The 13,470-nt window shown below is 43.2% G+C and overlaps 1 protein-coding gene across 1 annotated transcript in view; it reads left to right on the forward strand.

Moving 5' to 3' along the window:
- Efhb (EF-hand domain family member B) overlaps positions 1 to 13,470 on the forward strand; it is a 67,617-nt gene that overhangs the window by 37,693 nt on the left and 16,454 nt on the right. The window contains exons 7-9 of the mRNA XM_004648213.2: positions 2,080 to 2,163; positions 3,358 to 3,425; positions 6,515 to 6,754. Of these exons, the coding sequence (XP_004648270.2) occupies positions 2,080 to 2,163; positions 3,358 to 3,425; positions 6,515 to 6,754 (392 nt within the window). The remainder of the gene's footprint in view (positions 1 to 2,079; positions 2,164 to 3,357; positions 3,426 to 6,514; positions 6,755 to 13,470) is intronic.

Consider the following 13,470-nt stretch of genomic DNA (forward strand, 5'->3'; position numbering starts at 1 on the left):
CCTAGGAGTTTTGGTTCTGAAGCCGCGATTCGCGGCATGGGCTCTCTACAAGCCCACAAGGCTTTGTGGCTCATCTAGAAATCTAAGACATCTTTCTTCTTTTGTTTCTCCACACAGTGTCACTCTACTCCAGAAATTTATTCAGCTCAATATTTAATATTATAGGAAGTAGTGTTAAAAGCAAATGGAGTTTAAGAATTGAATGTTTTTTGTTTTTCATCTTGGAAAAACAATAGATAATGTGTTAATTTTAATGTCATTAAATAGGAGTGTAATTTTACAGTTTCAAAGGAGATTTTATTCATTTAATCACAATGGTGTGAATGAAACATTACAGGAAATTGGCAAAATAAAACCACCTGTAATTCTGTCACCTTAATTTAACCATTATGCTGTTTTAATGTGTGTATTTCTTTCTGGTGTGGCTTCCTATGTAGATTTTCCATAGTCTTTGCCAGAACGCAGTCCCATTTTCTATCCTGATTTTTCACTTAACATACAATAATTACATCTTGCTGTTCATTCTTTGTAACCAGAGACCAAAATACAGACAGAGAGCCAGGCATTGTGACACAAACCTCTAATCCCAGCTACGAGGGAGTCTGAGGCAGGAAGAGGACAAGTTTGAGGCCAGCCTGCACCATTTAGTGAAAGCTTGTTCCAAAATAAAATATTAAGAATGTAGCAGCGGTAGAATCCTCCTTCAGCAGGAATAAGGCCCTAGGTTCATCTCTGCCCCCCATGTGTGCGTGTGTGCATGCACGCACGCACACACACACACACAGGTGGTGTGCAGAGTGTATTTTTATTAGATGTTACAAAAAATGATCACCATCCATGATTGAATATTTTGATTTACTTTTTGCCATGATGGTCAGTATGCCTAAAAATGTTTTTATACATGAAACTTTCTGCATTTTTTAAGGAGATAGATTCTCACTGTATCGCTCAGGTTGGCCCCAAATTCCTGGACTCAAGGGTTTTTCCTGTTGCAGCCTCCTGAGCGACTGGGATCACAGGTGCATGATACTGTACTAGGTCTTTGAATTTAAATTGTTATGTGGATTGTCTACTACTGTTGCTTCCCAGTTGTGGATAAAAGGTCATGAGCATTTTTATGCATTTTAATTCATATTATTCACCAGCAATAATAATAATTATTATTTTTTGAGTCATGGTGATCCTCCTGTCTCAGCCTCCTCAGGGCTGGGATTACAGCTGTGTGCTACCACACCAGGTTTTGGGGCAGACGTGGCGTGTGGTACTGGGGAATTGAACTTGACCCCTTGAGCTTGTCAGGCAGGCACTTAGACCACCGAACTATCTCCTCAGCCTTGTAGAAGATATTTTTGTGTATTTGGTGCAGGTCTCACTACACAGTTCACACTCATAGTGATCCTCCTGTTTCAGCCTCCCCAGCCCTGGGATTATAGGCGTGTGCCACCATGCCAGGTCTTGGTGGCTGGTGCGGCATGTGGTATCAGGGATCAAACCTGGGTCCTTGAGCTTGCCTATGCAGGAGGTATTTAGACCAATGCACTGTCTCTGTGGCCCTAGAAGATATATATTTTTAAATTTTTTTTACATTTATTTAGTGTGTGTGTGTCTGTGTGTATGTGTGGCCAGCTCAGCCCACCAGGGGGCGGGGCTGGCTGGCATGTGGTGCTGGGGGATCGAACTGCGGTCCCTGTGCTTTGTCAAGCTTGTTCTAAGTAGGTGCTTTAGACCACTGAGCCATCTCTCCAGCCCCTAGAAAATATTTTTAAAGTTTGTTCCTTTTTTTTTTTTTGGTAGCTGGGATTGAACTCAGGACCTCGTATTTGCCAGGAAGGCGTTATGCTGCTGAGCTATTTCCCTGGCTGCTTGTTTTATCATTTAACCAAAATTTGCTTTTATTATAGTTATAAATGCTAGAAAAATGAATACATAAATCTTTCTTTTTAGCACTGCATTTCTTAGAAGTTTGATTTGTTTGATCAAAACCTAGTTATTCAGTAATGCTCCTTACCACGTGTATAGTTGGCAACCAAGAATTCTTCAGGTAATAGAAACAACTGATAATTATCTAATGTTTTTTAGGAAAAAAGGAGCTAAAATTGTATCCAAGAGAGTTGATGATTTTAAAGAAAAATTTCAACATAAACTTGGAAGAGTTTTAGATCCGTAAGTGAAAGACTTAACTGCATGTTGTTTAGAGCCTTTGTGCTGAAGTTAAAGACATTTTCTTGTGCTAAATGTTGTGTGTTGTATTAGATTCTATTAAATAAGGAAATCATTTTTATACTTCTGTGGAATAATGTTAGTCTTTATAGTATTTGGGGTTCCAGGAAAATGATCAGAAGGATTTTTTTTTCTTTTTCTGGCTGGCTCAGGCTGCCTTAAGGGTGGATCTGGGGATCGAACCCCTGTATCCTGTGCCTGACTGCATTTGCATAAACAGACTCTTATTAAACAACTGAGCTAACTGGCAGGCCCCCTGGAAAATGATCAGTTGTCCAAGACAGAGAGGGATCTGAAAAAGGAGGAGGCGTGGCATAAAACTTTTTCTTTTTTAATTTCTTTTCTGAGATACCAGGAATTTAACTCACTGTACTTACATTTTTCTCTGTCTTCCCTTTGTCTCACTGTCTCACCCTCTATTTGTTTATTTATTTATTGGTACCAGGGATCAAACTCAGGACCTTGTGTTTGCCAGGCAGGTGCTAATGCTGCTGTGCTATCTCCTTTACTCCCCCTCTAGTTTAGTAATTTTCTTTCTTCTTTTTTTTTTTTTTTTTTTTTTTGAATCTAGTGCAGTGAAAAGCAGTGAAAGCATTTATCGTTGTTAATAATGCAAATAGATGATGAGAAAATAGATCTTTTGGAGAACTTTTGTTTGATTGCTATAGATTTTTTAAAAAATAATTTTATTGAGAAACAGTTAGCAATGAGACAGTTTCAAAACGGATTACTAGTACAGTTTCAATAATTAATACATTGCATATTGTTGTCTTAGTGGTTATTCACTGTACAAGATGCAGACATGATATTCTGTCCACAGACACTATTAGAACAAATCTCTCTTTTGCTGAATTCACGCACCTACAATATTTAAATGACAGTGGAATACCGTTTTATGACAAAACTAAACAAAAAAGGGGGATACAAATGAATGACCATTTTGTATCTGTATATTCAAAATAGGATAGATATACAGCTGCATTCTCTTAATGAATAGAGATTTGATCTTCATAGATTGTGATAGGAGAAAGTGTAGGCTGAGAACGTATGACGATATTTTAAATTCCAGGAATGCTAAGTGGTGGAAGTTTTTTTTTTTTTTTTAATTTGGACTAAAGGACTTATTTCCTTTGTTAGCATTGCAGAAACGATGACTGTTCCTCCAGGCCACACATTTGGAGCTTGTCTCTCTCCTGAAGAATATGGTAAATGTATAAAATTTCTCTTTATAAACTAGCCAATGAACAAACCTTGTCAAAATCCCAATAAAATTATTCACTATCTCCTTTCAAGGCTTCTAATATTAATTTATTTTTTGCTTTTGTTTTAGTTCTTTTGAGATAGGATCTTACTAGTAGTCAAGGCAGGTCATGAACTCACTATGGAGCTTAGGCTGGCCTTGGATTTGTGGTGATCTTCCTGTCTCAGCTTCTTCTTCTTCTTCTTTTTTTTTTTTCCAGAACCAGGGATTGGACTCAGGCCCCTGCACTTGCAAGGCAAGCGCTTATTCCACTGAGCCATCTCCCTGGCCTCATGCCTCAGCTTCCTGAGTGCTCAGGTTACAGGTGTGCACCACCACTCTTCGTTTTTGAGACAGGGTCTCACTATGTACTTCAGGCTTGTCCTCCAAATTGTAGCAACTTTCCTGCCTCTGCCTTCTGAGGCTTCTATCATCATCCTCATCATCATTGTCATCATCATTATCATCATCACTATTATCATTTGTCTTTTTCTTTTTTTTTTTGTGGACCCGGGGATTGAACTCAGATCCTTGCGTTTGCCAGTCAAGCGCTTATCCTACTGAGCCATCTCACCAGCCCCTATCATTTGTCTTTTTGAGACAGGGTTTTGCTGTGCAATTCAGACTGGCCTTGGACTCATTTTGTAGCCCAGGCTGGCCTCGAACTCACAGTGATCCTTCTGCTTCAACCTCTGAAGTGGTGGGATTATAACTATGTGCTACTACATCTGGCTGAGGCTTCTAATTTTAAAGCTTAAAAGGTTGCATTAACATTCTTGAGGAAAACATTCAATTCAAGAAAGGTCCTTTTTTCATGTTACACTTGAAATAAGTAGAAAGTCCTTATAGTGAGTATCATAAGCATAGTTAAGGCTTTATTTAAATTTGTTCTTCCCACTGAGACATAGTACAGTAATGTAAATTTATAAATACTTCTATTCATAAATAATATGGTTCTCAAAAGCATTTGACAAAATTTTGCTTCCATTCAAAAACTTCTCCACATTGGGTGACAAACACAAGTGTGGCTATTTCCCCACCCAAACAAAATGCAGTTATCTTTTCCAACATTGTAAAAATAATTAAGTTCATAAACTGAGGGACTACTGTACCTAATACCTATAATTTAAAGGAAGAGATTTTTTTTTTTTTTTTCAGTACTGGGGATTGAACTCAGGACCTTGCGCTTGCCAGGCAGGTGCTTATTTTACTGAGCTATCTCCCTGGCCCAGGAGGGTTCCCCCCCCAATCTATTTAGTAGAGGGTCTACAGGGTCTCACTACACAGATCAGACTCAGCAATCCTTCTATTTTCAGCCTCCCGAGTGCTGGGATTACAGGTGTGCACCACCACACCTAGTCTCAATCGCCATTGTGCCCCGCAGGGGCGGGGCCAGCACAGTACCCTAGAGATTGAACCGTGGTCCCTGTGCTCTGCCTAAACAGGCGCTTCAGTCTGCTGAGCTACCTGGATGACCCAGGAGGAGATGTCTTTGCCCTCTTCATCTGTAGGAGTGTTAATCTATAGTTGGCTGGCTCCAAGGCATGAGGGCGTGGTCAAGGAGCATGCTGGGAAATACTGCTGTAGGCCGGAGGTAGTGGTCACACCTGTGACCCCAGCACTTGGGATGCCGAGGCAGGAGGATGCCATGAATTGGCAACCTGGGCTATCCAGTGAACTCAAGACCACACTGAACCATCAGTGAAACCATCAAAAACCAAAAAATTATCCTAATCTTGAGGGTCTTTCCTTGCAAGAGTTTAATCGGCACATGGATAATTTGCTCTGGATTTTATAGTAAAAAAGCAGTTCACAGGCACTAAGAGTACCTCTTAAGAGAGACCCTGCTAATGTGGTGGTGCACACCTGTAATCCCCTGCACTCAGGAGGCTGAGGCGGAAGGACTGCAAGTTGGAGAATCTGCACAACAGAATGGAAGCCTGTCACAGAGGCAGGGGAGAACCACCTTGAAAGGCTAATAGTATGCCTTCCACAGAGGAGGTGGAAGTATTTGAACCATGTGCAGTGTTGCCATGTAAGTCACTCTACCCAGTTTGCCACAGACAGCTGTGCCAGAATGATCTTGCTCCAAGGAAGTGGAAGAGTTTTTGGCAGAAGAGAACAGGGAAGGCAGGAGAAAAGGAACAGAGGCAGAAAGCCTCCTGCACTGTACCCAGCAGCCACCGCAGCTGAAGCAGCAAATCTAGTTGGGTGGCTCTATTTGGGGTGTGGGTTGGGACTCACTCCTAGCTAGTGGAAGGGGCAGCCTTCCAGGGACACTGGCAGGATTGGAGCAGGCAGGGCTGAGAAGCAGGAATTGGGCATGCAGACTGAAGGACAGCTGCAAAGTGTAAGGATAGAGAATTTAAGTTTATTGTTTTTACAAGGGATCCCATAAGCTCAGCCAACTCCAGGAGCTCTAATGGCCCTCACTGGAAATCAGCCTCAGCTTTCAGATCCTTAGCAGTGTGGACAGATGTGGGCCAGAGGCAGCGAGGCAAGGACATCACTGGTTGGGGGCATGATAGCTGGGCGAGGTGGATGATGCCCCCAACGACTTCATGTATCTAGGCTTTTTTCTTTTCCTTTCTTTTTAAAAAAAATCTTTATTTATGTGGTACAGTGCCTTGCTACACAGCTCAGACTTGTAGCGATCAGCCTGCCCAGTGCTGGGATTATAGGCTTGTGCTGCCATGCCTGGTTTTGGTAGCTGGCTCATTGTGGGGCCAGCATGGAATGGCTTGCAGTACCAGGGATCAAACCTGAGTCCTGGCACTTGCCAGGCAGGTGCTTAGACCCCTGAGCTATGTCCCTAGCCCCTAGGCTTTTTTCTTGAGTAGAGACATCATATAGAATAGAAACACCAATTTATGTATTTTTATACACAAGGATTTGTAATGGCATTAGAATTAGACCATTCACAAACACTGTTCTCTCTCTGAGAAAAATATTAAGACTTTTCTGTATCATTCCAATTTTAGTATATGTGCTGCCAAAGCAAACACAATATTGAGACTTTAAATTCACATGAAAAACTTTTCCTGTCTTCCACAGGAGTTGATGATCTCATCTATAATAGGCTCCCTGGGACATATCTTCGAGGGAAGGACAGACAGCGGGCCCTGATTGCCGCAGTTCGACATCACTTGAAGAAATTTAATTATCAAAACTTTGACACTTTGCTGGCGGCCTTCAGGCACTATGACAAGGCCAGTGGTAGAGCAGAGTTTGTGGTGTGTATGTGGGCTGACAAATCCCAGCAGGTTGGTGTAGATCAGGAGTCAGCCAACTATGGTCCGTAGGCCAAGTCTAGCCTTTCACTTATTTTTCTAAGTAAAGTTTAGTTGAAACATTTTCATGTCCCTTTGAAGTATTACCTGGGGCTATTTTTTTCCTCTACATGTGCAGAGTTCAGTACTAGCAACAGAAAATTTATCCTTTGGCTGTTAGTGAAATCTTGCTGACCTCTGGGGTGTAGATCAGTGGTTGTCAGATGTGGTTCGTTTGCCACCATCAGCTACTTGGGAACTTGTTAGAAATGCACATTGCAGCTGGAGAGATACGGTGGTGGTCTAAGAGCCTGCCTGGCAAGTGCAAGGACCCGGGTTTGATTCCTGGTACCACATGCTGTGCCAGCCCCGGAACCAGCTGTGGTGGTACTCGCCTGTAATCCTTGCGCTGGGGAGGCTGAGACGGGAAGATCACTGTGAGTTCCAGCTGTGCATTGAGACCCTGTACCAAATTTTATATATAAATATATATATATTTTTTGTTGTTGTTTTGTTTTTTGTTTTTTGTTTTTTTGTTTTCCTCAAGCCTAGTACAGATTGTCTGAATTTGGAGCTCTGGGACAGAGCCCTGCAATTTTAGCCTGGATTCCAGATGTTTCTGATCTACAAGTCTGAGAGCCAGTATTGTGAATAATTAAATTACATCATGCTCCCAGGGTTTCACATGTGCTGGGCATGTGCTGTACCACTGAGCCTCATCCCCAAGCCCCTTGCAGGCAAATCTAGATACCTCAGGCACAGGATACTGGAGCAAACTTACACAATAGTGACATGAATAAGAGAACCTGATGCAACACATAGAGCTTTGCTTCTTAAAATTCTTAATTTTAAATGCAATTATAGAAAATATGATGATCTTAATAGCTGTTGATTATCGGAATAGACCACCAGGCACATTCCTTATGATAAAATTAAATTAAGCAAAGAGGAAATGACTCATAATTTTTTAATGCTGAAATACCTTTTAAATAGTTAACTTTTAATATGCACAGTGCAGTGCTCATTCTCCTTAAGGAGCTTTTTATTGAGAGGGTAATAAAATGTGAGTTTAGTGCAGTTATAGTATAATTTTTGATTATTTGAGTCTGATATTGTTGGATGCCCAGATTTTTTTTTTCTTTTCAAAGTTTTATTGATAAACATATAGCAATGAGACAGTTTCAAATCAAATCGAAAGTACAGTTTCAACAAATAATACACTGCATACATTCTTCCTAGTGGTTAATTGCTGTACAAGATGCAGACTTGTGATCCTACTTACAAACACCATTAGAGCCCAGATTTAATTTCATAGTAAAAAAATAAAACCCCGAACAAATAAACTGTGATTTCCTAAGTGACTCTTGGCTTGTAAAATTAATTCTTTCCTTTGTTGAAACCCATAATACATCAAACATTATTCCAGATAATGTGTAGACCCTCCACTTAGGAAACTTGTAATCTAGAGGAGTGAACCATAAATTAAAGTAGCTGTGGTGTGCTAGCTACCACAGCTGGCTTGAGAGAGTGTCTTGTTAAAATTTTAGGAAGTTTGCAAGGCGGCTGGCATCCCAGTGGCACTTAGAAATTGATCCTGATGGAAGCGCTTATACCATGGGCAGTAGCAACTGCTACCAGTTAGGGCTTTTTTCCCCTCCAGCTCCCAGAGAGCCAGTTGTTAAACATACACAGCACAGTATTGGAGTAGAATGAAAGCCAAGCGCTGTGATAAACTTGCACCCAGGCTTTTGGCTTTTAGCTGTACTACACCATGTAATTCATGATGGATTTTCTTCGCAATGCAAGTTAGCTGATTATTTTCTCTTTTAATGAATTTTCTAAGCAAATGTAGAACCCAGGAATTTGTGTTTACTTAAGGAGTATATTAGCTGCCAATATGTAGAGACTGTTCACTTAAAACTAGCATTGTGACCTAAAATAAGTTTTGCTGGCAGGCCTAGGGTGCTCAGCTAAGTTCAGTCTTTGTCTCCAGTGCTTATTTCTGGAGGGCCTGCTTGAGGGCAGTGAGTTTGGTCATGCTACAGTTGATGGTATCTACTTGTGGATGGCATTCCCTCATCCTGTGGAATAACAGTATTTGGTCACCCTACTCAGTGACCAAGAACAGTGTGGGAAGAACGTCAGAGGTGCTGTGTGTGGGAGGCACAATAACTCTCTGCTGTTTTCCAAAAGATTCTGCAGTAACGCTGGGCGGGGGGGGGGGGGGGGGCGGATAACCTTCAGACTGTGGACACGGGGGAGGTGAAGATCCGCGAGATGGTGCTGGTCTAGCAGGCTCCAAGCCCAACATTCGATCCTCAGCACTCCAAGAGCAAACTATGGTCAGAGCTGCCTGGCAGTCAGTCAGACTTAAGTTGACTCTAACAGCATGGTACAGCTTTTCCTTCCTGATGCACTCTCCTGGGAACGGGCTGAGAGACCAAATAATGCCCCCTCTCCCCTGGTCATACGGGTCTGAGCTTGTCTCTCTCTGATAGCTGGATTGCTGCTCTCCCTCCAGCACCAGGAAGACAGCATCTTATTCCAGTAACAGTAACTTCACCTTTTTCCAATTTATTCCCTATTTGCACCTAGACCTTTTGTCGAATAGAGATTCCTTTATAGACAAGGTCCAGACAACTGTCTCACTCCATGCTTTGGCCATCATGGGAAGACTTGGTGAGCAGTGAGCTCCATCAGGGGGTTACTATGCATGTGGTATAGCCCAACATGGGACTCAAGTGGCCAAAATAAAGTAAGTTCAGCTCCTTTAGAATCCTACCCTGCCTTGTGATATTGGGGCTCTGAACTCAGGGCCTTGCTCTTGCCGAGCACTCTTCGCCACTGAGCTCTACCCATGGCCCCTAGAATTCTTGTGCCTGGTTGTCCAGGGACATAGAGCAAGCATACTGGCCTGGGGTCCTATGAGAAGCAAAAAGCTATATTAGAATCAAGAATGCTCATGGTAGAGTCCTGAATTTAAAAAGGGACTTTATGATTCCCACCCCATAATATTTTGATGATTATTCAGGAAGCAGTTGAGAACAGTTGCACTGAGGGACCAAGCTGCTTCTGCTAATGCCTGTGCGGACCAGCTGCTGATAGGGAAGGTAGACAGTGTTTTGAGAACACCATTCTAGTGCTCAGCAGTACCAGATGGCAGTGGTTGTTAAGGAGCAAGAATGCTTCGTTTAACACCTTGACTGACATTGCTTTTTTTTTTTTTTTTTCTTTTTGTCTTTCTGAGACAGGGTCGTTCTGTGCATTTTAGGCTGACCTTGGGCTCACTTTTAGCGCAGGATGGTCTTGAACTTGCAACAATCCTCCTGCCTCAGACCTTTATTTATTTATTTTTCCATTTGTGTATTTGGTACAGGGTCTCATGATGCAGCTCAGACTCGTCGTGATCCTCCTGCTTTCAGCCTCCCCAGTACTGGGATTATAGGTGTGCGCCACCACACCCGGACTCGGTTGTGGGCTCAGCACATCCCAGGGGGCGGGGCCAGTGTGGCATGTGGGACTGCAGATCAAACCCTGGTCCCTGAGCTTGCCAAGCAGGTGCTTAGTCCAGTGAGCTATCTTGCCAGCCCTGCCTCAGCCTTCTTCAAGCTGGGATTACTGGCATGCACCACCACACCCAGCTTGGAGTAACATTTTATTGTTGAGTGGCTTTTATGCTACAAGGTATACCATTGTCAGACTAAAAATTGGTCAGAAAAGAAAGCACAAGGGTAAGTAATTTCATGAGTTCTGTCTTTGTTAATTTTTCTTGCTGAGACGAAGTAACCATCATCCAAAGTTAATGCGGAAAGGGGTATTTCAGCTCACAGCTTGGAGTGGTTTCAATCTGTAGTCAGCTGGCTGCATGGCATAGCAGAGGGCATCGCAGAGGAGAAACAGTCCATGGAAAGCAGGCAGGAGAAAGCGGAGCAGCAAGCAGCAGCAGCAGCCACTTCCTTGTATTTCTTCTACCCGCCTTTCAGATGGTACATCCCATACTCAAGGTGGGCCTTGCCATTTTCCACACCCAGAACTATGTTAGATCAATCAATGGAATAATTTAGTAACCACACATCCTTAATCCTAGCATTCTACAATTTAATCTCAGCACCACACACCCTAGATCCAGCCACCTCCCCAAACTCCAACCTAGGAGCACATGGGGCTTTGGGAGGCCATCTAGACGCAAGGCATAACAGGCCCTACTGTTGTGACGGGAGATAACCAGTTGCCTAGAATAGCAATTCCATAACCTGAAAAGCATTAGTATGGGCCTAAAGGCACTGAAGTAGTTCAAAGAAGTCTGTCCAGAACACGGGATGCCTCTTCGTGCACTACAGTACAAAGGAGTCAGACCTTAGCAAGAGTCACAACCTAGTACAGAGCTTGTCCTTCATTTCCAGAGGCTCTAGTTAGAAAAATCACCAGTAATGGAGAACTTTTTTTGTTCAAGCGGTCATTAGCATTGCAGGGGCCTGAGGGTATGGGCGATTCTCTACACATCAGTCTTCTAGATCAGGGTAATCTCTGGCACTTAGGAGATTTCACAACACAGACATGTGGAGCATCAGTACTGATTCAGCCATTGAACCCACAGCAGGAATAGTTTGTTTATTTTTCTTTTGGTGCTGAGGATTGAACCCAGGACCTTGCCTGTGTGAACAAGTACTCTAGCTCCACTGCTGGGTTTCATTATTCTCTGTGAACCCTACACATACCCCACCCACTACTATTGTGGTTATGGCATGCAGCTCAATGAAACAAACCACTAATGTTTTCAGTCTGCACAAAGCTCTGTATTAGGCAGTAAGGTCATCATTACTGGCAGCATCTGCTTTGGTTTTGTGAATCTCCAAAGCTGCACCTGCATTGGGCTTTTAGCTAGGGACATAAGGTTTGTACTGACTGGCTTTGCTCTGCACTCCCAACTTTTATCCAAGTGTTTACATTAACTCCAGGCATTTGTAACTGTGTTGTCAAGATAATACATTTTAAGTTCATGTTCTGTTTTAACATGAGGCGGAGGGCACGTTTCCAGGGCTGCAGGTGTGACTGCAGAAATGGGTGTAGTGTTCATTGGGATAGGCTGATTCTAAAGGGGTCACCTCCATTAGCGTTGTAAAGCTGATCCTGGATGCTTAGAACCTGAATACTATTAAAGGATTTGTTTATAGTTTTCCTTGACAGTCTCTCTAAGGGGCTCAGGGCTCTCTTACAGCAGCCAAAATTCACTGCCAAAAACAATACAATGAAAACCTTTTGGGGGGTTTGATGTTAACATTTTGTATCTAAATGTCCCCCCGAAGCCTCATGCTTGTGGGTGGGGCTTTTGGTAGATGGTTGGCTCATTGGTATGTAATGCTAGACTAAAGGTGTGATCACTGCATTAGTTTATTGCTTGGTTTAACATAATTGTGGGTATGGATAATGGGAATCTCCCCCATCCCCCCCCAAGTGTAGGTGACACTCACTAACCAATAGGCCTGCAGTCTGGATGGATTAAAAGAGAAAAGGAGGCTTGCTGCTTGCTGCTTCTTGCCTGCCCTGCCATGGACTGCTTCTCCCCTGCAGTGCCCCTCTGCCAGGCTGCTTTGCCTTGAAACCAGCTGACTGTCGACTGAAACCTCTACCAGCATTGAGCCCAAGTAAACCTTTCCTCCTCTAACTTGTAGGTGTCAGGTATTTTGTCCTAGCAAGAAAATAATTTAAAACAATGGGGGCTTGAACTCAGAGCCTGAGCACATGATACAAGCAGGTGACTCTACCACCGAGCCTCCATCAGTTCTTCACCAGCATCTCCAAGTGGATTTAAAATTGGCTTAATGACCTGCAGGCAGGGCAGAGGGCTGAGCCATCCCAGCTATTGCTGCTCTATTGCTGCTCTTCCTTTATAAGCCCTGTGCGATCCGCCAAGTGAATTAGCCAAGCTTTCTACTCAGAGCTCCCACGGAATTTCCCTCCATTTGTGCTCCACATAGGTGCTTTTGTCCTTAGTTCTTTTATGAAAAGAGACTTTCCCCTCCTTCTCCCTGCCAGAATGAATCTTTATTATTATTTTTTTTCAGTACTAGAGATCTCACCCCGGGCCTTTGCAACAAGGTGCACTCCCAATCCTTTGGAAAACTATTTTAAGCCAACATCTCGCTAAATTTCTTGGTTGCCTCCTGAGCCCAAGTAGGTGGAATTAAAAGCACTCACCAGTGCACCTGGCAGGAGTGAACTGTAGTGTTAATTGTTACAGTGGGGCCTGACTTGGTTGGTTGCTACTTTCTCTTACCGTTCCTTTCTGGGTTCCAGTCCAAGGTTCAAGCTGGCCTTGAACTCACTGGGTAGCCCACGCTGGCCTTGAACTCAAGGTAACCGTCCTTCCTCACACTCCCTAGTGCTGGAAATAGAGGCGGGCATCACCGTGCCCGGCTCAGTCCCTCCTTGTCCTGTGGTTCCCCAGACAACCAGACAGCTGGCTTTGAATCTACCTCATAGTGAAGGGAAGACTGTGTAGGGCCCGGATGAAACATGGATAGTGCTAGAGACTTCGTGTATTGTCAGAAGTACATAGCGCATGTCAAATGAAATGGGAGGCACATGTCATGAGTGTACTGGTGCCATCTCAACGTAAGCAGTGTGAGTTAAAGAAAATGATTAAACTAGCACGGGGGTTAGGAGTGTAGTTCAGTGATGGAGGGCATGCTTGGTGTGTGTGAGAGGCCCTGGGTTCAACTCTCAACCACACACACACAC

This window comes from Octodon degus, unplaced genomic scaffold (assembly GCF_000260255.1).
Source record: "Octodon degus isolate 3935 unplaced genomic scaffold, OctDeg1.0 scaffold00361, whole genome shotgun sequence".
NCBI lineage: Eukaryota > Metazoa > Chordata > Mammalia > Rodentia > Octodontidae > Octodon > Octodon degus.